This window comes from Malaclemys terrapin, chromosome 21, assembly GCF_027887155.1.
Source record: "Malaclemys terrapin pileata isolate rMalTer1 chromosome 21, rMalTer1.hap1, whole genome shotgun sequence".
Lineage (NCBI taxonomy): Eukaryota > Metazoa > Chordata > Testudines > Emydidae > Malaclemys > Malaclemys terrapin.
In genome coordinates, this window is record NC_071525.1 from 17,838,421 (window position 1) to 17,862,478 (window position 24,058).

The 24,058-nt window shown below is 45.3% G+C and overlaps 1 protein-coding gene across 36 annotated transcripts in view; it reads left to right on the forward strand.

Annotated features, from left to right (window-relative positions):
* LOC128827008 (isoniazid-induced protein IniB-like) overlaps positions 1–24,058 on the forward strand; it is a 93,056-nt gene that overhangs the window by 52,358 nt on the left and 16,640 nt on the right. For 23 of the 36 annotated variants that reach the window (XM_054010656.1, XM_054010657.1, XM_054010664.1 and 20 more), the window contains 5 exons: positions 14,648–14,680; positions 17,008–17,040; positions 19,159–19,191; positions 21,520–21,552; positions 23,677–23,709. In XM_054010656.1, coding sequence (XP_053866631.1) covers positions 14,648–14,680; positions 17,008–17,040; positions 19,159–19,191; positions 21,520–21,552; positions 23,677–23,709 — 165 coding nt within the window. Of the gene's footprint in view, positions 1–12,846; positions 12,880–14,647; positions 14,681–17,007; positions 17,041–19,158; positions 19,192–21,519; positions 21,553–23,676; positions 23,710–24,058 lie in introns of all 36 variants that reach the window. The other 13 variants (XM_054010675.1, XM_054010688.1, XM_054010694.1 and 10 more) reach the window with 7 other exon arrangements.

Consider the following 24,058-nt stretch of genomic DNA (forward strand, 5'->3'; position numbering starts at 1 on the left):
GCGGCTCGATTTGTTTGGCCGTAAGGTTTACTCAGCCGGAGGGCTGCAACTTAGAGCGGCGAACCAACAGGCGCTACTGAGCCGTTACAATTTTAACTCCTGGAACTCTATGGGGAAGTTTAAGGAGTTGATTCCCCAAGAGTCCAGGGAGGAGTTTGGAGCCATGGTAGAGGAGGGTAAGAAGGTGGCTCGGACCTCCTTGCAGGCCTCCTTGGACATAGCAGACTCAGCTGCGAGGACCCTGGCTTCGGGTATCGCTATGCGGAGGATCTCCTGGCTTCAGGTTTCGGGGTTGCCTCCGGAGCTGCAGCAAACCCTACAGGATCTGCCCTTTGAGGGACATGGATTGTTCTCGGACAAGACGGACTCTCGCCTGCAGAGCCTCAAGGACTCGAGAACAATCATGCGCTCCCTGGGGATGCATGTTGTGGGCCCTCAGCGCAGACCATTTAGGCCGCAGCCTCAGCGCTTCTACCCCCCCCCCCCGCCTCGTCAGAGACAGGACTCGACCCGGAGGCGAGGGCGAGGTGGTAGAAGAAGGTGGACCGGCCCTCAACCCGGCCAAAACCAAGGGCCACCTAGACCACCTTCAGGCCCCAGGCAGAACTTTTGAAGGTGCGGTCGAGGACGGCGCCCCAGTCATCCCCCAGGATCCAGCCCCCTCCTTCCGGGATCGCCTCTCCCACTTCCACCGTGCTTGGTCCCTTATAACTTCGGACCGCTGGGTCCTCCGCACGGTGGAGAAGGGATACGCTATCCAGTTTTCTTCTATCCCCCCCTCCCACTCCCCTTCCCCGTCCCTCTTCAGGGACCCTTCTCACGAGCAACTTCTTATACAGGAGGTTTCTACGCTCCTGGCCATGGGGGCCATAGAGGAGGTTCCGATAGAGTTAAGGGGCAGGGGATTTTATTCCCGTTACTTCCTGATCCCCAAGTCCAAAGGAGGTCTGCGGCCCATCTTGGACTTGCGCGGACTCAACAAATTCGTAGTAAAGTTGAAGTTCCACATGATCTCTTTGGGGGCCATTATCCCTTCCCTCGATCCTGGAGACTGGTTCGCCGCCCTCGACATGAAAGACGCATACTTTCACATCTCAATTTACCCACCTCACAGACGCTTCCTGCGATTCGTGGTAAACACGGTACTCTACCAATTTGCAGTCCTTCCTTTCGGCCTATCCTCGGCCCCAAGAGTGTTCACGAAATGTATGGCTGTCGTGGCAGCGTACCTTCGTCGGCAGGAGATACAGGTGTTCCCGTACCTAGACGACTGGCTGGTACGCGGTCGCACCAAAGAGCAAGTTCAAGCTCACGTCCACAGAATAGTGCACACATTCAACGAGTTGGGCATCCTACTCAACAAGGACAAATCCACTCTAGAACCTACCCAGAGAATAGATTTCATCGGCGCAGTTCTAGACTCCAGACGTGCACAAGCCATCCTGCCAGACAACCGCTTTGGCACCATCACGAGCCTCATTCAAGGGCTACAGGCCTTCCCAACTACCACGGTGAGGTCGTGCCTTACCCTGCTGGGTCACATGGCTTCCTGCACGTACGTAACCAGGCATGCCAGACTTCGGCTTCGCCCACTCCAGACCTGGGTGTCATCAATATACCGTCCACATCGGGACAGCCTGAACATGGTGGTCACGGTCCCGAACTCGGTCCTGACCTCCCTCACCTGGTGGCTAGATCACAATGTGGTCTGCGAAGGGATGCCATTTCACGCCCCACAACCCTCTCTGCATCTGGTCACAGACGCTTCATCTCTGGGTTGGGGCGCCCATCTCAACGAACACCATACCCAGGGCCTGTGGACTGCACCCCAGTTAGCCCTGCACATCAATGTTCGGGAGCTGATGGCGGTGCGCCTGGCGTGCCAGGCATTTCTCAATCAACTACGTGGCCGTTGTGTGTTAGTTCTCATCGACAACACCACGGCCATGTTTTACATCAACAAGCAAGGAGGAGCACGTTCGTCAGTTCTATGCCAAGAGGCCATTCGCCTGTGGGACTTCTGCATCGCCCACTCAATCCATCTTACGGCATCGTTCCTCCCTGGAGTCCAGAACACTCTAGCGGACCGACTCAGCAGGTCCTTCCAGACACACGAGTGGTCTATCCGTCCGGACATCATACATTCCATCTTCCGGAGGTGGGGGTTTCCCCAGATAGACCTGTTTGCATCTCGAGACAACAGGAAGTGCCACGTGTTCTGCTCCCTACAAGGTCGAGCTCCGGGCTCCCTCTCGGATGCGTTTCTCCTTCCCTGGAAAGACCACCTGTTTTATGCCTTCCCTCCGTTTCCTCTGGTCCACAAGGTACTGTTAAAATTGCGCAGAGACCAGGCACAGGTAATTCTGATCGCTCCAGCGTGGCCGAGACAACATTGGTACACCACACTGTTGGAACTCTCGGTTCAAACACCGATCCCGCTTCCATTATGTCCGGATCTCATTTCTCAGGACCACGGTCGGCTGCGTCAACCCGACCTGCAATCACTCCACCTCACAGCGTGGCTGCTCCATGGTTCACCCAGGCAGAGCGGCAATGCTCGCACTCTGTCCAACAGATTCTGCTGAGCAGTAGGAAGCCCTCAACACGGACTACGTACCTGGCCAAGTGGAAACGGTTCTCGTGTTGGTGCGAACAACGAGCCACGCCCCCGTTGCAGGCACCTATTCCTCTCATTTTGGAATATCTCCTCTCCCTAAAACAGCAAGGGTTGGCGATATCTTCAGTCAAAGTTCACCTGGCTGCTATATCAGCCTTTCACCCAGGGGAATTCGCGTCCTCGGTATTCTCTAACCCGATGGTCGTTAGATTCCTCAAGGGCTTAGACCGGACGTACCCACAACAGCATCAGCCCGTCCCGACGTGGGACCTTAATCTGGTTCTCTCCAGACTCACAGGTCCTCCATTTGAACCACTAGCCACCTGTTCACTTTTGTATCTATCCTGGAAGACAGCCTTCCTTGTAGCCATTACCTCAGCAAGGCGCGTTTCTGAACTCAGGGCGCTTACATCCGAGCCCCCTTATACAGTTTTCCATAAGGATAAAGTGCAGCTTCGTCCACATCCTGCCTTTCTCCCTAAGGTGGTTTCTCCATTTCATATCAACCAGGACATATTTCTCCCGGTCTTTTATCCCAAACCACATGCCACTCGCCAGGATCAACGTTTGCATTCCCTGGACGTACGAAGGGCCCTGGCCTTCTATATTGACCGCACAAAGCACTTTAGAAAGACGACGCAACTCTTCGTTGCAGTGGCCGACCGAATGAAAGGCTCACCGGTCTCCTCACAACGCCTATCCTCCTGGATTACGTCTTGCATCCGGACTTGCTATGACCTGGCAGGCGTCTCAGCACCGCACCTCACCGCTCACTCCACGAGGGCCCAAGCCTCCTCGACTGCTTTCCTGGCACATGTTCCGATCCAGGACATTTGTAGAGCGGCGGTTTGGTCATCAGTCCACACGTTTACAGCTCACTATGCACTAGTGCAGCAGTCCAGAGACGATGCTGCATTCGGGTCAGCGGTTTTGCACACAGCAATGTCTCACTCCGACCCCACCACCTAAGTTGGGCTTGGGAGTCACCTAATAGAATGGATATGAGCAAGCACTCGAAGAAGAAAAGACGGTTACTCACCGTTGTAACTGTTGTTCTTCGAGATGTGTTGCTCATATCCATTCCAAACCCGCCCCCCGTCCCCACTGTCGGAGTAGCCGGCAAGAAGGAACTGAGGGGGCGCCGGGTCGGCTGGGGTATATATTCAGCGCCATGAAGGCGCCACTCTAGGGGGCTCCACAGCCGACCCGCCGGTGTTGCTAGGGTAGAAAATCTTCTGACGATCGTGCACGCGGCGCGCACACACCTAATGGAATGGATATGAGCAACACATCTCGAAGAACAACAGTTACAACGGTGAGTAACCGTCTTTTCTGCCTGTATACATTGTGTGTCTGTGCAGCACCCAGCACAACGGGGCCCTTGTCTCTCGTGAGGCAGGGACCGTCTCTCGCTCTGCGGCTATGCTACGCCTGGCACAATAGGGTCCTGATATGGCCCTCTAGTCACTACCAGAATACAGATAATAAATAATTATAATAATCTGATCCGGTATGGGAATTCCGACATGATTTCCCTGGGCTATTTGGTGATACCACCCAGCTCTGTGCCACACAGATCCACTGGGAATAACCGGGTAAGTACTGAAAAGGCAGGGACTTGGGGCTCAGTCATGTACCTCAAACCCTAGAGTACCAGGAGCTGCACAGCCTGCTAGAATCTGGAAAAAAGTCTCCCTCATAGTGAGGAATCAGCAGGAGTGATCCTGAGAACCTCCTGCTGCAAATCCTCTTAGGGTGAGTTACCCACGCCAAGGTAGGGGCGCCATTTCCAATTTTGGTGTGTGGGGAAGAGGGGGCAACTTTTCCTGTGATTCATGGGGCTACTTAGGCACTTGCAAACTAGTTTTTTGACAGATAACATATCAATTAGCTGACAATAATTTTCTTTCCATTATAAAAGAAAGAAAATGAAATAAATATTAGACCCACACACCTCTAATAACAACATGTTCTGACATCCTGTGGCAAGTCACTTAAGGGACACTGGTTAGCTTTAAATTTTTAACATATATTCTTATTTTATTACTAACTCTGTGGAGAGAGAGAGACTCCGTCAGGACTCCTGGGTCCTATCCCAGCTCTGGGAGGAGAGTGGGGGTCTATCAGCTTACAGCGGGGAGCAGATATATCTGGGTTCTATATAAGAACATAAGAACCGCCATACTAGGTCAGACCAAAGGTCCATCTAGCCCAGTATCCTGTCTTCTCACAGTGGCCAGTGCCAGGTGCTTCAAAGGGAATGAACAGCACAGGCAATCATCAAGTTGCCCTGTTGCCCACATCCAGGTTCTGGCAACCATGCAGAACATGGTGTTGGATCCCTGCCCACCCTGTATAATAGGTCCAGCAATGGCTATCTTCCATGAACGTATCTAGTTCTCATTGGAACCCTGTTATAGTTTTGGCCTTCACAACATCCCCTGGCAGAGTTCCATATGTTGACTGTGAAGAAATACTTTTTTTAGTGTTGTTTTAAATCTGCTGCCTATTAATTTCATTGGGTGACCCCTGGTTATGTGAAGGAGTCAACAAACTTTTTTCCACACCAGTCATGATTTTATAGACCTCTATCATATCCAAGCTGAAAAGTCCCAGTCTTATGAATCTTTCCTCATACAGAAGCTGTTCCATACCCCTATCATTCCTGTTGCCCTTCTCTGTACCTTTTCCATATCCACTATATCTTTTTTGAGATGGGGCGACCACATCTGTACATAGCATTCAATACATTGGCGTTCTGTGGTTTTATATAGAGGCAATATCATATTTTTCGCTGATGATCATTCCCTCTCCTAATGATTCCCAACATTCTGTTTGCTTTTTCAATTGCCGCTACACATTGAGCAGATGTTTTCAGAGAACTCTCCACAATGACTCCAAGTATCAGAGGGGTAGCCATGTTAGTCTGAATCTGTAAAAAGCAACAGAGGCACCTGAAGTGTTGGGAGCAGAAGCTTTCGTGGGTCTTGCATCTGAAGAAGTGAGGTTCTTACCCACGAAAGCTTATGCTCCCAACACTTCTGTTAGTCTTAAAGGTGCCACAGGACCCTCTGTTGATTTTTAATGACTCCAAAGTCTCCTTATTGATGGGTTCAGCTAACTTAGACCCCATCATTTTACATGTATAGCTGGGATTATATTTTGCCAAGTGCATTACTTTTCACTAATCAACACTGAATTTCTTCTGCCATTTTGTTGCCCAGTCACACAGTTTTCTGAGATCCCTGTGTAACTCTTCACAGTGTGTTTTGGATTAAACTGTCTTGAATAGTTTCGTATCATTTGCCAATTTTACCACCTCACTGCGTACCCTTTTTCCAGATCATTTATGAATATGTTGAGTAGCACTGGTCCCAGAACAGACCTCTGGGGAACACCGCTATTGACCTCTCTCCATTCCCATCTTCATTCCTAACCTTTGTTTCCGATCTTTTAGCTGACGTGCCAGGCAGTGCCTTTAGGATCATCTAATGATCCTGAATTTACTTGAATAATAATCTTGTTGTTAACTTAATCACCCTGCCTCTCTTTATAAACAAACTCCCTGCCCCAAAGGCTCTGCTGCTCCCAGGTTCCCAGCTCATCACATCCCACACTCAAGCTGTTCCGGTTAAGAGCTCCATCTGGGGCTAGGGTGAGTTGACGTCCCCTACGAAACTCGGCGGGAGGGGTAGGGCCCTGCCCTCCCCCCCGTAAATAGTGCCCCTGCTATGAGGCCTGGTCTACACTCACAGTCAAGTAAACGTAAGCTGCCCTGTGTCGACCTGCTTGTGTAAATGTCTTCATTTAAATTTGGCTCTCACCGATATAGAGAGGCACATATGTGCCGATATAGAGAGGCACATAAGTGCCTCTCTATATCGACTTAATAACCCCACCTCCCTGGGCAATGTGGAGTTATGGTTGATGTAATTAGGTAAACGCAGTGTCAGAGTAGACATTGTGTTGCTTAGATCAACTGTTACTGGCTTTCAGGAGCCATCCCAAAATGCCCCACACTGACAATAGAATTGATACAAGCGCTCCTGCTGAGGACGCGCACACCTGACATAAGGAGCCAAACATGCACACCCAGAAGCCATTCAATAACTGCGGTGTCTGTATGCCAACATACAGTTAGGTGGACATAATTCTGTAGTGTAGACATGGCCTAAGAAATGTCCTTTCTGGCTGACGTGGACTATCCTTGTTATATCATCATCTCTGAACAGGAAACGGCTAAAGCTCTTGTTCTGAGGTGATGCTGGTCAGACTCTAAACAGGATCCTATTGTTTGTCCACTGGACAATTCACTTGGTTTTTAAGACTGGGAACAGTCAGTCATTAAGAGGAGGAAGCAGAACCCATGGCTCTTATCAGCGTGAGATCGGTGCCTGCCAGAGATGAAGAAGGGCAGACAGGGAGAACAGGCTGTCAGGTGTGGATGTGTTTTCAGAAGAGCTCTTGCATGAAAGAGCTGTGCCAACATAGCAATGCCGTCGGCGACAGGTGAAAGATGGTGTGTCCAGCGAGGCAAAGAGGGGCCTCAGTAGCTCTTTGATGTACTAGGATTGGGTCCTGGTTGTGGACAGAGAGAGAGAAAACAGAGGCCCAGATTCTCAGGCCTTGTCTATACAAGAAAGATCCATTATAACCAATGGTGGGATTTTAATCTGAGTTAGTTCAACCATGAAAACCCCTGTGTGGAGGCTCTTCTTTCCATTCAAATCAGGTTTATGTTGCGTTATCCTAAATCAGTGGTCCCCAAACTTTTTACCTCGCACCCCCCTTGCTCCTGTCTGGGTCACCGCCCCCCCCCCGCCAGCTGGGAGCAGGGTCACAGCTTAGGGAGGGGTGATGTGGACAGTGGTAAGGTGGCCGAGGTTGGGGTCACAGCTGGGGGCAGGGGTGGATCCCCAGACGCAGGGCTGAGAGCTGATGCCCCGGCATGGAGCTGCCAGACAGGACCTCAGGTGTTGGCCCGGCAGCTAGTAGCGGATCCCTGTGTGCGTGGCTGGCAGTCAGGGCAGGACTAGGAGCAGAGATGAGTGGCGCTCTATCCCTCTATTTACCGCTCTCCTTTCTGAAAATTAACCATTTATACCCACCCTTTGTTTCCTATATTTTAACCAGTTACCAATCCATGAGAGCACCTTCCCTCTTATCCCGTGGCAGCTTACTTTGCATAAGAGCCTTTGGTGAGGGACCTTGTCAATGACTTTCTGAAAATCTAAGTACACGATATCCACTGGATTCCCCCTTGTCCAAATGCTTGTTGACCACCTCAATGAATTCTAGTAGATTGGTGAGGCGTGATTTCACTTTACTAAAACCATGTTGACTCTTCCTCAACAAATTATGTTCATCTATATGTCTGACAATATTATTCTTCATTACAGTTTCAACCAGTTTGCCCGGAACTCAAGTCAGACTTACAGGCCTGTAATTGCTGGGATCACCTCTGGAGCCCTTTTTAAAAACTGGCCTCACATTTGCTATCCTCCAGTCATCTGGTACAGAAGCTGATTTAAATGATAGGTTACAGACTACAGTTAGCAGTTCTTCAATTTCACATTTGAGTTCCTTCAGAACTCTTGGGTGAATCCCATCTGGTCCTGGTGACTTATTGCTGTTTAATTGATCAATTTGTTCCAAAACCTCCTCTAATGACACCTCAATCTGGGACAATGTATAGTTATGGTTGATGTAATTAGGTTGACGCAGTGTACGTGTAGACAATGTGTTGGTTAGATCAACTGTTACTGGCTTTCAGGAGCCATCCCAAAATGCCCCACACTGACAATACAATTGATACAAGCGCTCCTGGTGAGGACGCGCACCCCTGATGTAAAGACCCAAATGTGCACACCAACAAGCAATTCAATAACGGCGGTGGCTCTATGCTGACATTCAGTTAGGTTGAAATAATTTTGTAGTGTAGACGTGGCCTAAGAAATGTCCTTTCTGGCTGACGTGGACTATCCTTGTTATATCATCATTTCTAAACGGCAAACGGCTAAAGCTCTTGTTCTGAGGTGATGCTGGTCAGACTCTAAACAGGCTCCTATTGTTTATCGATTGCACAATTCACTTGGTTTTTAAGACTGGGAACAGTCAGTCGTTAAGAGGAGGAAGCAGAACCCCTGGCTCTTATCAGCGTGAGATCGGTGCCTGCCAGAGATGAAGAAGGGCAGACAGGGAGAACAGGCTGTCAGGTGTGGATGTGTTTTCAGAAGAGCTCTTGCATGAAAGAGCTGTGCCAACATAGCAATGCCGTCGGCGACAGGTGAAAGATGGTGTGTCCAGAGAGGCAAAGAGGGGCCTCAGTAGCTCTTTGTTGTACTAGGATTCGGTCCTGGTTGTGAGCAGAGAGAGAGAAAACAGAGGCCCAGATTCTCAGGCCTTGTCTATACAAGAAAGCTCCATTATTTGACCAATGGTGGGATTTTAATGAGAGTTAGTTCAACCATGAAAACCCCTGTGTGGAGGCTCTTCTTTCCATTCAACTCAGGTTTATGCTGCGTTATCCTAAACTGACCAGGAATCAGTTTCAGCTGAACTAAAACACAACACTGCTAAACCAAAAGCAGGATCCACCAAACAGTCTGTAGCACCGGCTCCACTGACTCACTTGACGTTGCTCTGTCTCTCTTTGGTGCTTATGTGCAAATGTTGGAAGGATTAAAAACCTGCGGCTTAGGTCTTACCCCAATGTCGAACTGTTACGGATAAGGATGAGACTTTCCTGGGGGCAGATTCTCCCACATCGGCTAATGCAATGGGGAAACTTGGATAACTCTCAGCCTTCTCTTGCTACACTATTGTCAGCCAGTAAACCAGGAGCTGAGTACAACCAATGGAAGCCTACTCCACTGATGTCTCTGAGCATGCTTGGGAGCGCCTCTGATTTTATTACTTGCTGTATTCATGCCTCCAGGGTGGCTTTTGGGACTCAGGTTATGGAGGGAGGGTCGTCCAGTGATTAGAGCATTAGCTTAGGACTCAGAACAGCACAGCTCAATCCCCTGCTGTGTCACAGACTCCTGTGTGACCTTGATTATGTTATTGAGTAGCTCTGTGCCTCAGTTTCCCATCTTTAAGAGAGGGATAATAGCACTGCTCTTCTTTGCAGAGGTTTTGGAGGTTAAGGATATGAAAGATTGGCAGATACTTCAGCTATGGGGGGCCATATCTGCACCCATGGTAGACACATCTCCAATGTGGGGGGCAGGCCTTTCACAGAGGGAAAAAAGTAATGTTCATGACCTGAACAGGTCAGTAAAGTGGCAGGAGTTGCAGGCTACACAGGCTGGGCAATAATGGGAGGGTAAAGACAGACTTGTTAGTTCTACTGGACAGAGCCAGTGGTACAAGATGCTGGGCTTGAGCGAGCAGGGTAAGATCAGACTCATTGCCCCTTCAAGGGAACAGCCGTAGGGCCTGGGAGTAATTGAGAGGCTGCAGGGCTAGGGATGGCATATTTGATTTGTTAGCAGACACTGTGGGCATGGGGATTGGGGAAGATGAAGAAGATAAAGCAGGTTCTGCTTCTCCATGCTAGAAAGGAAAGGATAAGTCACTTTGATATCAAGTTTAGGGAGAATAATAGTTCATTCTTCCAGCTGAAGTTGGATCCTGGCCTTTGGAAGCAGAAATCAGATTCCACAGGGTGAGTTTTGGTGATAAATGAAGTGTCTGACCTTTCCTTATTGATAAAGGTGATTGGTCTCCTCGACAATGCGGGCATTGAGTTTGGGCAATCAAGCTTGTAATGTCCCGTACCACACATGGTATAAATACAGAAGCTAAACCCTCCAGCTGCACACTGGGGATATCAGGACCTGGAAGAACCTTTCAGAAGCCAAGATGAAGCTCCAGATTGTGGCTGCCGTTCTCCTCTTCACCATCCTTTCCCCAAAGACAAGCAACGCGCAGGTAAAGATGCCATCACTGCTAGCAGTATAAGACTTTCTACTATAATGATGGTTTTCTCTGTGACAGACTCTGAAATACCTCCGCTTTCCTCTCTGTCCAAAGGTGAATTGTTCTTGGACAGTGTTTTAGCACTGTGCTGAGTTTGAATTGGCTGAGTATTGTAATGGGGGGAGGAGATTAAAGGGTTTTCCTCACTTATTAAGAAAATTCTTTAGATCTGTTATTATGCTTCGATATCCCCAACGCGCATTTTGTTCCAAAGTTCAGATTCGATGTGTCCATACAGTTCAAAGTGCTTTGTGTGCTGGAGAAATAGAGAGATCCTCACTGATTGACATTAGCTTACTCTGCCATTTCCACTACACATCTGGCCAACTTGTGCTCCGGTGGTCAGCGATTTGGGGGGGGGGTCTCATTCTTTGGGGTCCTCAAGCAGAGATGACTTGGTCTTGATTCCCAAAAGTTCTGAACGTCCCGGGCTGTGCAAAGAACTCCCTCCCCCACGCCCATTCTCTAAAATGTTTGAAAATAACAGAGGTTTCTCAGCCAATTTTGAGAAGAGAAAAAAGTGAAGTGGGTTGAAATTTCTCACCTAAAACACCTTATTTTTAACCAGAAATGATTTTGTTTTTTCAAAATGAAAATTTTCATGGAAAAGAATAAATGAATGAAAACCAAAAAACAAAATATGTTTTGAGTATTGGCTTTTGATTGCCCACCCCTCACCCTGAGTGGCAAAGCAACCGTGAGAAATTTTTTGTCATTTAAAAAAAACCAAAAAAACATAGTTTCTCCAGTCTACATGTAACTCCACCGACAGGAGAGCGAGTCTGTCGGCTTACTGAACATTTTCAGGGAGGTGGTGTTACTACGTTGGCAAAAGTTCTTCTGGGTTTACATCTGCATCACATTGATGACTCATATTCAATTTGTGACTCACAATAACAACCTGATCCTTTTCAAGGGTATTACCACCTAGCCAAGTATTTCCTATTTGTAGTTGTGAATTTGTTTTTTCTTTCCTAAGAGAAGTACTTTGCACTTCTCTATTGAATTTCCTCTCAGTGATTTCAGTCCAATTCTCCAATATGTCAAGGTTGTTTTGAGTTCTAATTCTGGCTTCCAAGGTGCTTACAACTCCTCCCAGCTGGTGTCATCTGCACATTTTATAAGTGTTTTCTCCACTCCATTATCCAAGTCATTAATGAAAATATTGAATAGTCTCGGACCCAGGAGTGACCACTGCAGAACGGCACTAGATACGCCCACCTAGCTTGACAAAGAACCACTGATACCCAGTCTTTCAACCAGTTCTGCACACACATTATACCAATTTCACCTAGATCATGCCATTTCCCTTACATAATTAGTGAAAAGTGCAGATCTCATTCTTTCGGGGCTCAAGCACAGAGGATTTGGACTTGATTCCCAAAAGTGCTGAACTGCAATTAACTCCTCCCTCCATGTTCTATATTTGTTGAAAACAACAAACATGATTCTCAGCCATTTTTGAAAGGAGAAAAATGTAGAACTACTTGAAATTTGTCACTAATCTATTTTTTTAACTAAAAATTAATTTTTTAAAAAGAAATTTCATGGAAAAATTTGTTTTTTCTGGGGTTTTTTTTTTGGATTTTTTCAATGAAAATTATTAAAACTAAAAGAAAAAAAGTTATGAGTTCTATTGTATAATTTTCTAGTCACCTTTTTCTAAAAGTGTTGAAACCCATTTTTTTTAAATCCCCCCAAAACACACTTATAATTTTTCCAAAACTACAGAAAAAAGGGAAGGAGGGAGGGGAAATCAAAAATCCAATTATTTTTTCATTTCTGATTTTGTCAAATAAATGAAAAAAAATTATGGACAAAAATATTGACAATTTTTGCGGGCTGGTCTATGCTACAAAATTCTGCTAGAAGAGATATTTGAGCTGGAGTGTGAAAAAATCATCCTTCCTGGGCAACAACACAGCAATGCCAGAGAATCCCCAGTTTAGATGCAGCTACACCGACGGAGGGGTGATTCTGTCGTCATACTGAAAATTGATTGGGGAGATGATGTTCCTATATCGGCAGAAGACTTTCTGTCGGCACACGCAGTATTTACTCCAGGGCTATCCTATGTAGTGTAGACACGGCCTTATTTCACTCTGGGGGGAATATGCTACACTGGTAAAGTGCTCCTAGTATAGGGTCTATACTAGGTAAAGCTATTCTCATTGTCAAGAATCAGCTACATGAAATGATATTGGAGAAAGCTGGGAATTACCTGATCCTGCTCTATTTCCTTGCAGAATGTCTTGGATCAAGCTGAAAATGCTGTTGAGGTGAGTACTCAAGATACATTTTATTGTCAGGTTGCTTTATATTACATCAGTATCTCTTCACAAGCCCAAATCCTGAGACCAATGGTCAGGTGGAATAGCATGGACGCATATCGCCACAATTCAGGGGGAGTTGAATGAACTCTCTGAAATTTCCTTATTGATAAAGGCCATTGGTCTCTTTGACAATCTCGGCGTTGGCTTTGGACAATCAGGCTTGTAATGTCAGATCTGACCAATGGTATAAGTAGAGCTGCTAACTCCTCCGCCCCACTTTGGAAGAAACATGAAAACTACAATTAAGCTCCTGCTCATGAGACGTAGGTGAGACGTGGTTTGTGTGCAGAAGACAGAGAGAGGCTCTCACTCACTGACAACTGCTTACTCTGCCATGTCCTTCCACATTTAGACCAACAAGTGTAGCAGTGGTCAGTGATTCGGGGGGGTCATTCATTGATGACTCAAGCAGAGACGGCTTGGGCTTGATTCCCAAAGTGCTGAACACAACCAGCTATGCAATGAGCTCCCCTCTTCCATGTTCAATAATTGTTGAAAACAACACAGTCATTTTTGAAAGAAGAAAAAAGTAGAACTAGTTGAAATGTGTCAATCTAATCTTTTTTCTTTGTAACCAAAAATGAATGTTTTCAAAATGAAAAATTGCATTGAAAAGTGTGTTACTTCCTTTTTTCCTGACTTTTTAATGAAAATAATGAAAACTAAAAAGAAAAAAAGTTTTGAGCTTTGTCATTTGATTCCTAAGACCCATTTTGCAAAAAGATTTGAAATGCTATTTTTCTTTGAAATGTCCCCAAGACACACTTATAATTTTTCAAAGAGCTCCAGAGAAGAAGAAAGAAGGAAGGGGGGAATAAATGAAAAAAATACAAATCTTTTTCATTTCTGATTGTTAAAAAAAAAAAAAAAACTTTTTTTGGAAACACGTTGACAATATTTTGACAAAAATTCATTTTGAAAAATTTGAACCAGCTGTAATTCTTATCTTGTGGAGTCAGACTCAAGAAAGGAAGCACCAAAATTCCCGATTCTGGAAGTTAATCTGACCCCTAAGAAGCAAGGGTAGGATGGCTATATCTCATCGCAGAGGTGTCTGTGGCCATGTCGGAAATACACACTTCTCCTGGCATAGCTGTATCAGTATGGGGTATGCCACACTGGAGTCTTGTATCCAGTTTTGGGCCGCCCACTACAGAAAGGATGTGGACAAATTGGAACCAGTCCAGGGGAGGGCAACGAAAAGGATCACATGACTAGAAGGGTGATTCTGTCAGCATACCGAAAGTCGATCAGGGAGGTGGAGTGCCTATATTGGCAGAAAAAGCCCTTCTGTTGGCATGCACAGCAGGGGCAATGCAGTGCAATGCAGACATAGCCGTATTTTGCTTTGCGGGGGGGGGAATATGCGCAAAAGCGCACTAATATACTGGTACAACAAAGAGTCTGGTGGCACCTTAAAGACTAACAGATTTATTTGGGCATAAGCTTTCGTGAGTATAAACCTCACACTCACGAAAGCTTATGCCCAAATAAATCTGTTAGTCTTTAAGGTGCCACCAGACTCTTTGTTGTTTTTGTAGATACAGACTAACACGGCTACCCCCTGATACTTAATATACTGGTATCGCTTTACTGTCAAAGCGCTCCTACTGTAGAACCGACCTGGGAAACTATTGCCATTGTGAGGAATCAGCTATTGAAATGATACTGGAGAAAGAGCAGGGTGAAGTAACTCCTAGCTATCTCCTTACAGGGTGTCGCGAGACCAGTTGGAGATGCTGCTGGGGTGAGTTCTGTAGATTTACTTTATTGTCAGGCTGTTTTATATTATCTCAGTACCTCTTAGCAAGCCCGAACCCTGAGACCTATGGATAATTGGAGTACCCTGGACACATGTTCAAAGACTGGTGCTAAACACAAAGCAATGGGCTTCCAAGTCCCATGGGTCATGTAAGTGTTAATCCAAGTGTTCTTTGCAGTTTCAATGCTCCCATTATACTGGGTTCCTGTGGGCTCCGTTCATTATAATCACTTCCCAGGTGGACTCATACATACTGTGAGCTGTGATACACTGGGAATCCTGTCATTCTGCATGCGAGAGACTGGAGATAATAGTATCACCGTGGGCAATCACATACATGGCCTCATCTATACAAGGGGCAGATCCCAAGCTGGTGTAAGTTAGTGTTGCTCTATCAAAGTAAGTGGAGACAGATCGCCAGGTGTAAATCAACCATCGCTCCAGTAAAGTCAGAGGGGCCAGATCCCCTTCTGGTGTAAATGATCCATAGCTTCACTGGAGTCAATGGGCCAGATTCCAAATGGGTGTAAATCAGCATTCCTGTCTTGGAGTTAATGCTCCAGGCTAAACCGAGGTCGCTCCATTGGAGGCAGGACAGTGGTGAGCAGCGTCAGTGGTGCTGTGCCCGTGAGTACTGCAAATTCACTTTGCTTAAAGAGTCTGTTATATTACCCTGATACTTTTAACAGTCAGAGGCCAGATTAAATGGCGGAAGTCCATTCTCTTAATGGTTAGGGTTAGCAATTGTATTCGGTGAGAGATCCCTGGTGATCCTAGTCTCTCTCTCATTGGTCTGGTTTCCCATCATGTTCAGAATTTGGAGTTTCAGGTGCTGCTTTAAGAATTGGTGGTCATAAGGCCAGCTGTGATTACAGCCCCTTTACAAGCCATAAAGGCCATGCTCAGAAACACTAGGGACAGCATGTAGCCATATTACAAGGGAAGTTAAATGAACGCTGACTTTTCTTATTGATAAAGCCTATTGATCTCGTGGACAATCCCGGTGTTGGGTTTGGGCAATCAGGCTTCTAATGTCAGACACGAATCATGGTATCAATAGAGCTGTTAAACCTCCCCAGCCTCATTGTGGACTTCATAATTGGAAGAAACAAGATTAAGTTTCAGATCATGGCTGCCTTTCTCCCTGTCTCCATCCTTTACGAAAGGGAAGCAGTGCTTTGCCCGTAGGAGCGCTACTGCTAAACATGAAAGTACTACTATTAATAATACTTTCTATTATAATGAAGATTTTCACTGTGAAATATGAACTTAAATATCTCCACTTTCCTTTCTGCCAAACGTGAATTGTTCTGGCATGGTCTCTTAGCATTCCCTCTAGCTGAGTTTGAATTCTCTGAGGCCCCATCTACACTGAAAATTCATATCAGCAAAGCTACATGAAAGCAGTTATCCTGACCTAACTCCCTGTGTAAACAGTGCTAGGTCTACAGAAGAATTCTTCCCTAGACCTAGCTACCGCCTCCAGGGGAGGTGGATTACCTACAGCGATGGGAGAACCCCCTCCCATCACTGTATCGAGTGTCTACACTGAAGCTCTGCAGTGGTGCACCGGTAGCCCTGCACTATGCTGATGTAGTGTTTAAGTGTAGACACACCCTGAGTAGCACTAGTGGGGAGAGGAAGTTAAAGAGTTTTTGTCAGGCATTAGGAATGTTCTTTAGATCTATTATTGTGCTTCGATATCTCTTACTCTGCCGTATCCATTACTCATTTAGACCAACAAGTGCAGTAGTGGTCAGCAATTCAGGAGGTCTCATTCTTTGGGGCTCAAGCGTTTTTTTCTGATTTTTCAATGGAAATAATGAAAACAAACCCATACAAGTTCTGAGTTGTATCCTTTGATTCTCAAAATCCATTTTTGGAAATAGAGTTGAAATATCATTTTTCACTGAAATAGCCCAAAAAGATACTATAATTTTTCAAGCAGCTCCAGTAAAGAAGAAAGAAGGGGGGAGGTAAATGAAACAATGACAATTTTTTCATTTTTTTTGTTCTATCAGACAATGAATTTGTTCTCTGGAAAAAAATTGACAATTTTATTACAAATATTCATTTTGAAAAAATTGAACCAGCTCTAATTCTTCTGTCGGCGTGCATAGTATCTACTCCGGGGCTATGCTATGTAGAGTAGACATGGCCTTATTTCACTCTGGGGGGAATATGCTATACTGGCAAAGTGCTCCTAGTATAGACCAGGCCTGGTAAAGCTATTGTCATTGTCAAGAATCAGCTACATGAAATGATATTGGAGAAAGCTGGGAATTACCTGATCCTGTTCTATTTCCTTGCAGAATGTCTTGGATCAAGCTGGAAATGCTGTTGAGGTGAGTACTCAAGATACATTTTATTGTCAGGTTGCTTTATATTACATCAGTATCTCTTCACAAGCCCAAATCCTGAGACCAATGGTCAGGTGGATCAGCGTGGACGCATATAGCCATAATGCAGAGGGAGTTGAATGAACTCTCTGAAATTTCCTTATTGATAAAGGCCATTGGTCTCTTTGACAATCTCGGCGTTGGATTTGGACAATCAGGCTTGTAATGTCAGATCTGACCAATGGTATAAATAGAGCTGCTAACTCCTCCGCCCCACTTTGGAAGAAACATGAAAACCAAGATTAAGCTCCTGCTCATGGCTGCCTTTCTCCCAATCTCCATCTTTTACCAAAAGGGAAGCTGCGCTTTCCCGCTAGAAGCGCTACTGGTAAACATGGAAATACTCCTGGCAGTAACACTTTCTCCTGTTTCCTTGCTGCTAAAGGTGGATTGTTCTGGGACGATCTCTTTGCACTCCCTGTAGCTGAGTTTGAATTCTCTGAGGCCCATCTACACTGAAAACTCACATAGGCAAAGCTCAGGGGTGTGAAAAATGAACACTCTAGAAAGAAGCAGCTATTCCAACTTAACCCCCGTGTAGATAGTACTCGGTGGACGGAAGAATTTTAGCTAACACCTCTCGGGTAGGCGGCACGTCTACACTGAAGTGCTTCAGTGCTGCACTCTAGAGCTGCACTCTGCTTCTGTAGCATTTTAAGTGTAGACAGATCCTGAGTAACAGCAGTGGGGGGAGGAGGTTAACGGGTTTTCATCACCAATTAAGAAAACTGTAGATGTGCTGTTGTGCTCAGATATCTCAAAAGCCTCGTTTGTTCCAAATTTCAGTCTTGATGTGTACATGTAGGTGAGACGTGGTTTGTGTGCAGAAGACAGAGAGAGGCTCTCACTCACTGACAACTGCTTACTCTGCCATGTCCTTCCACATTTAGACCAACAAGTGTAGCAGTGGTCAGTGATTCGGGGGGGTCATTCATTGATGACTGAAGCAGAGACGGCTTGGGCTTGATTCCCCAAAGTGCTGAACACGCCCAGCTATGCAATGAGCTCCCCTCTTCCATGTTCAATAATTGTTGAAAGCAACACAGATGATGCTCAGTCATTTTTGAAAGAAGAAAAAAGTAGAACTAGTTGAAATGTGTCAATCTAATCTTTTTTCTTTGTAACCAAAAATGAATGTTTTCAAAATGAAAAATTGCATTGAAAAGTGTGTTACTTCCTTTTTTCCTGACTTTTTAATGAAAATAATGAAAACTAAAAAGGAAAAAAGTTTTGAGCTTTGTCATTTGATTCCTAAGACCCATTTTGCAAAAAGATTTGAAATGCTATTTTTCTTTGAAATGTCCCCAAGACACACTTATAATTTTTCAAAGAGCTCCAGAGAAGAAGAAAGAAGGAGGGGGGGAATAAATGAAAAAAAAATCTTTTTCATTTCTGATTGTTAAAAAAAAACAACAACTTTTTTTGGAAACATGTTGACAATATTTTTACAAAAATTCATTTTGAAAAATTTGAACCAGCTCTAATTCTTATCTTGCGGAGTCAGACTCAAGAAAGGAAGCACCAAATTCCCGATTCTGGAGGTTAATCTGACCCCTAAGAAGCAAGGGTGGGGGGCTATATCTCATCGCAGAGGTGTCTGTGGCCATGTCGGAAATACACACTTCTCCTGGCATAGCTGTATCAGTATGGGGTATGCCACACTGGAGTCTTGTATCCAGTTTTGGGCCCCCCACTACAGAAAGGATGTGGACAAATTGGAACCAGTCCAGGGGAGGGCAACGAAAAGGATCACATGACTAGAAGGGTGATTCTGTCAGCATACCGAAAGTCGATCAGGGAGGTGGAGTGCCTATATTGGCAGAAAAAGCCCTTCTGTTGGCATGCACAGCAGGGGCAATGCAGTGCAATGCAGACATAGCCGTATTTTGCTTTGTGGGGGGGGAATATGTGCAAAAGCGCACGAATATACTGGTATCGCTTTACTGTCAAAGCGCTCCTACTGTAGAACCGACCTGGGAAACTATTGCCATTGTGAGGAATCAGCTATTGAAATGATACTGGAGAAAGAGCAGGGTGAAGTAACTCCTAGCTATCTCCTTACAGGGTGTCGTGAGTCCAGTTGGAGAAGCTGCTGGGGTGAGTATTGTAGATTTACTTTATTGTCAGGCTGTTTTATATTATCTCAGTACCTCTTAGCAAGCCCGAACCGTGAGACCTATGGAAAATTGGAGTACCCTGGACACATGTTCAAAGACTGGCGCTAAACACAAAGCAATGGGTTTCCAAGTCCCATGGGTCATGTAAGTGTTAATCCAAGTGTTCTTTGCAGTTTCAATGCTCCCATTATACTGGGTTCCTGTGGGCTCCGTTCATTATAATCACTTCCCAGGTGGACTCATACATACTGTGAGCTGTGATACACTGGGAATCCTGTCATTCTGCATGCGAGAGACTGGAGATAATAGTATCACCTTGGGCAATCACATACATGGCCTCATCTATACAAGGGGCAGATCCCAAGCTGGTGTAAGTTAGTGTTGCTCTATCAAAGTAAGTGGAGACAGATCGCCGGGTGTAAATCAACCATCGCTCCAGTAAAGTCAGAGGGGCCAGATCCCCTTCTGGTGTAAATGATCCATAGCTTCACTGGAGTCAATGGGCCAGATTCCAAATGGGTGTAAATCAGCATTCCTGTCTTGGAGTTAATGCTCCAGGCTAAACCGAGGTCGCTCCATTGGAGGCAGGACAGTGGTGAGCAGCGTCAGTGGTGCTGTGCCCGTGAGTACTGCAAATTCACTTTGGTTAAAGAGTCTGTTATATTACCCTGATACTTTTAACAGTCAGAGGCCAGATTAAATGGCGGAAGTCCATTCTCTTAATGGTTAGGGTTAGCAATTGTATTCGGTGAGAGATCCCTGGTGATCCTAGTCTCTCTCTCATTGGTCTGGTTTCCCATCATGTTCAGAATTTGGAGTTTCAGGTGCTGCTTTAAGAATTGGTGGTCATAAGGCCAGCTGTGATTACAGCCCCTTTACAAGCCATAAAGGCCATGCTCAGAAACACTAGGGACAGCATGTAGCCATATTACAAGGGAAGTTAAATGAACGCTGACTTTTCTTATTGATAAAGCCTATTGATCTCGTGGACAATCCCGGTGTTGGGTTTGGGCAATCAGGCTTCTAATGTCAGACACGAATCATGGTATCAATAGAGCTGTTAAACCTCCCCAGCCTCATTGTGGACTTCATAATTGGAAGAAACAAGATTAAGTTTCAGATCATGGCTGCCTTTCTCCCTGTCTCCATCCTTTACGAAAGGGAAGCAGTGCTTTGCCCGTAGGAGCGCTACTGCTAAACATGAAAGTACTACTATTAATAATACTTTCTATTATAATGAAGATTTTCACTGTGAAATATGAACTTAAATATCTCCACTTTCCTTTCTGCCAAACGTGAATTGTTCTGGCATGGTCTCTTAGCATTCCCTCTAGCTGAGTTTGAATTCTCTGAGGCCCCATCTACACTGAAAATTCATATCAGCAAAGCTACATGAAAGCAGTTATCCTGACCTAACTCCCTGTGTAAACAGTGCTAGGTCTACAGAAGAATTCTTCCCTAGACCTAGCTACCGCCTCCAGGGGAGGTGGATTACCTACAGCGATGGGAGAACCCCCTCCCATCACTGTATCGAGTGTCTACACTGAAGCTCTGCAGTGGTGCACCGGTAGCCCTGCACTATGCTGATGTAGTGTTTAAGTGTAGACACACCCTGAGTAGCACTAGTGGGGAGAGGAAGTTAAAGAGTTTTTGTCAGGCATTAGGAATGTTCTTTAGATCTATTATTGTGCTTCGATATCTCTTACTCTGCCGTATCCATTACTCATTTAGACCAACAAGTGCAGTAGTGGTCAGCAATTCAGGAGGTCTCATTCTTTGGGGCTCAAGCGTTTTTTTCTGATTTTTCAATGGAAATAATGAAAACAAACCCATACAAGTTCTGAGTTGTATCCTTTGATTCTCAAAATCCATTTTTGGAAATAGAGTTGAAATATCATTTTTCACTGAAATAGCCCAAAAAGATACTATAATTTTTCAAGCAGCTCCAGTAAAGAAGAAAGAAGGGGGGAGGTAAATGAAACAATGACAATTTTTTCATTTTTTTTTGTTCTATCAGACAATGAATTTGTTCTTTGGAAAAAAATTGACAATTTTATTACAAATATTCATTTTGAAAAAATTGAACCAGCTCTAATTCTTCTGTCGGCACACATAGTATCTACTCCGGGGCTATGCTATGTAGAGTAGACATGGCCTTATTTCACTCTGGGGGGAATATGCTATACTGGCAAAGTGCTCCTAGTATAGACCTGGCCTGGTAAAGCTATTGTCATTGTCAAGAATCAGCTACATGAAATGATATTGGAGAAAGCTGGGAATTACCTGATCCTGCTCTATTTCCTTGCAGAATGCCTTGGGTCTTGCTGGAAATGCTGTTGAGGTGAGTACTCAAGATACATTTTATTGTCAGGTTGCTTTATATTACATCAGTATCTCTTCACAAGCCCAAATCCTGAGACCAATGGTCAGGTGGATCAGCGTAGATGCATATAGCCATAATGCAGAGGGAGTTGAATGAACTCTCTGAAATTTCCTTATTGATAAAGGCCATTGGTTTCTTTGACAATCTCGGCGTTGGCTTTGGACAATCAGGCTTGTAATGTCAGATCTGACCAATGGTATAAATAGAGCTGCTAACTCCTCTTCCCCACTTTGGAAGAAACATGAAAACCAAGATTAAGCTCCTGCTCATGGCTGCCTTTCTCCCCATCTCCATGTTTTACCAGAAGGGAAGCTGCGCTTTCCCGCTAGAAGCACTACTGGTAAACATGGAAATACTCCTGGCAGTAACACTTTCTCCTGTTTCCTTGCTGCTAAAGGTGGATTGTTCTGGGACGATCTCTTTGCATTCCCTGTAGCTGAGTTTGAATTCTCTGAGGCCCATCTACACTGAAAACTCACATTGGCAAAGCTCAGGGGTGTGAAAAATGAACACTCTTGAAAGAAGCAGCTATTCCAACTTAACCCCCGTGTAGACAGTACTCGGTGGACGGAAGAATTTTAGCTAACACCTCTCGGGTAGGCGGAGCGTCTACACTGAAGTGCTTCAGTGCTGCACTCTAGAGCTGCACTCTGCTTCTGTAGCATTTTAAGTGTAGACAGATCCTGAGTAACAGCAGTGGGGGGAGGAGGCTAACGGGTTTTCATCACCAATTAAGAAAACTGTAGATGTGCTGTTGTGCTCAGAGATCTCAAAAGCCTCGTTTGTTCCAAATTTCAGACTTGATGTGTACATGTAGGTGAGACGTGGTTTGTGTGCAGAAGACAGAGAGAGGCTCTCACTCACTGACAACTGCTTACTCTGCCATGTCCTTCCACATTTAGACCAACAAGTGTAGCAGTGGTCAGTGATTCGGGGGGGTCATTCATTGATGACTCAAGCAGAGACGGCTTGGGCTTGATTCCCAAAGTGCTGAACACGCCCAGCTATGCAATGAGCTCCCCTCGTCCATGTTCAATAATTGTTGAAAGCAACCCAAACGATGCTCAGTCATTTTTGAAAGAAGAAAAAAGTAGAACTAGTTGAAATTTGTCAATCTAATCTTTTTTCTTTGTAACCAAAAATGAATGTTTTCAAAATGAAAAATTGCATTGAAAAGTGTGATACTTCCTTTTTTCCTGATTTTTCAATGAAAATAATGAAAACTAAAAAGGAAAAAAGTTTTGAGCTTTGTCATTTGATTCCTAAGACCCATTTTTGCAAATAGAGTTGAAATGCTATTTGTCCTCGAAATGTCCCCAAGACACACTTATAGTTTTTCAAACAGCTTCAGATAAGAAGAAAGAAGGGGGTGGTGGTGGAAATAAATGAAAAAACAACAACTTTTTTTCTTAAAACACATTGACAATATTTTTATAAAAATTCATGTTGTAAAATTTGAACCAGCTGTAATTCTTATCTTGCGGAGTCAGACTCAAGAAAGGAAGCACCTAAATTCCCGATTCTGGAGGTTAATCTGACCCCTAAGAAGCAAGGGTAGGGGGGCTATTTCTCATCGCAGAGCTGTCTGTGGCCATGTCGGAAATGCAGACTTCTCCTGGCACAGGCCTATCAGTACGGGCTATGCCACACTGGAGTCTTGTGTCCAGTTTTGGGCCCCCCACTACAGAAAGTCTGTGGACAAATTGGAGAGAGTCCAGTGGAGGGCAACGAAAATGATCAGGGGCCTGGGGCACATGACTAGAAGGGTGATGCTGTCAGCATACCGAACATCCATCGGGGAAGTGGAGTGCCTATATTGGCAGAAAAAGACCTTCTGTTGGCATGCACAGCATGTTCCGCAGGGGAATTGCAGGGGAATGCAGACATGGCAGTATTTTGCTTTGGGGGGGGGGGAATATGCTATACTAGCAAAAGCGCACTAATATACCAGTATCGCTATACTGGGAAAGCGCTCCTACTGTAGAACCGACCTGGGAAACTATTGCCATTGTGAGGAATCAGCTATTGAAATGATACTGGAGAAAGAGCAGGGTGAAGTAACTCCTAGCTATCTCCTTACAGGGTGTCCTGAGACCAGTTGGAGAAGCTGCTGGGGTGAGTATTGTAGATTTACTTTATTGTCAGGCTGTTTTATATTATCTCAGTACCTCTTAGCAAGCCCGAACCCTGAGACCTATGGAAAATTGGAGTACCCTGGACACATGTTCAAAGACTGGCGCTAAACACAAAGCAATGGGCTTCCAAGTCCCAGAGGTCATGTAAGTGTTAATCCAAGTGTTCTTTGCAGTTTCAATGCTCCCATTATACTGGGTTCCTGTGGGCTCCGTTCATTATAATCACTTCCCAGGTGGACTCATACATACTGTGAGCTGTGATACACTGGGAATCCTGTCATTCTGCATGCGAGAGACTGGAGATAATAGTATCACCTTGGGCAATCACA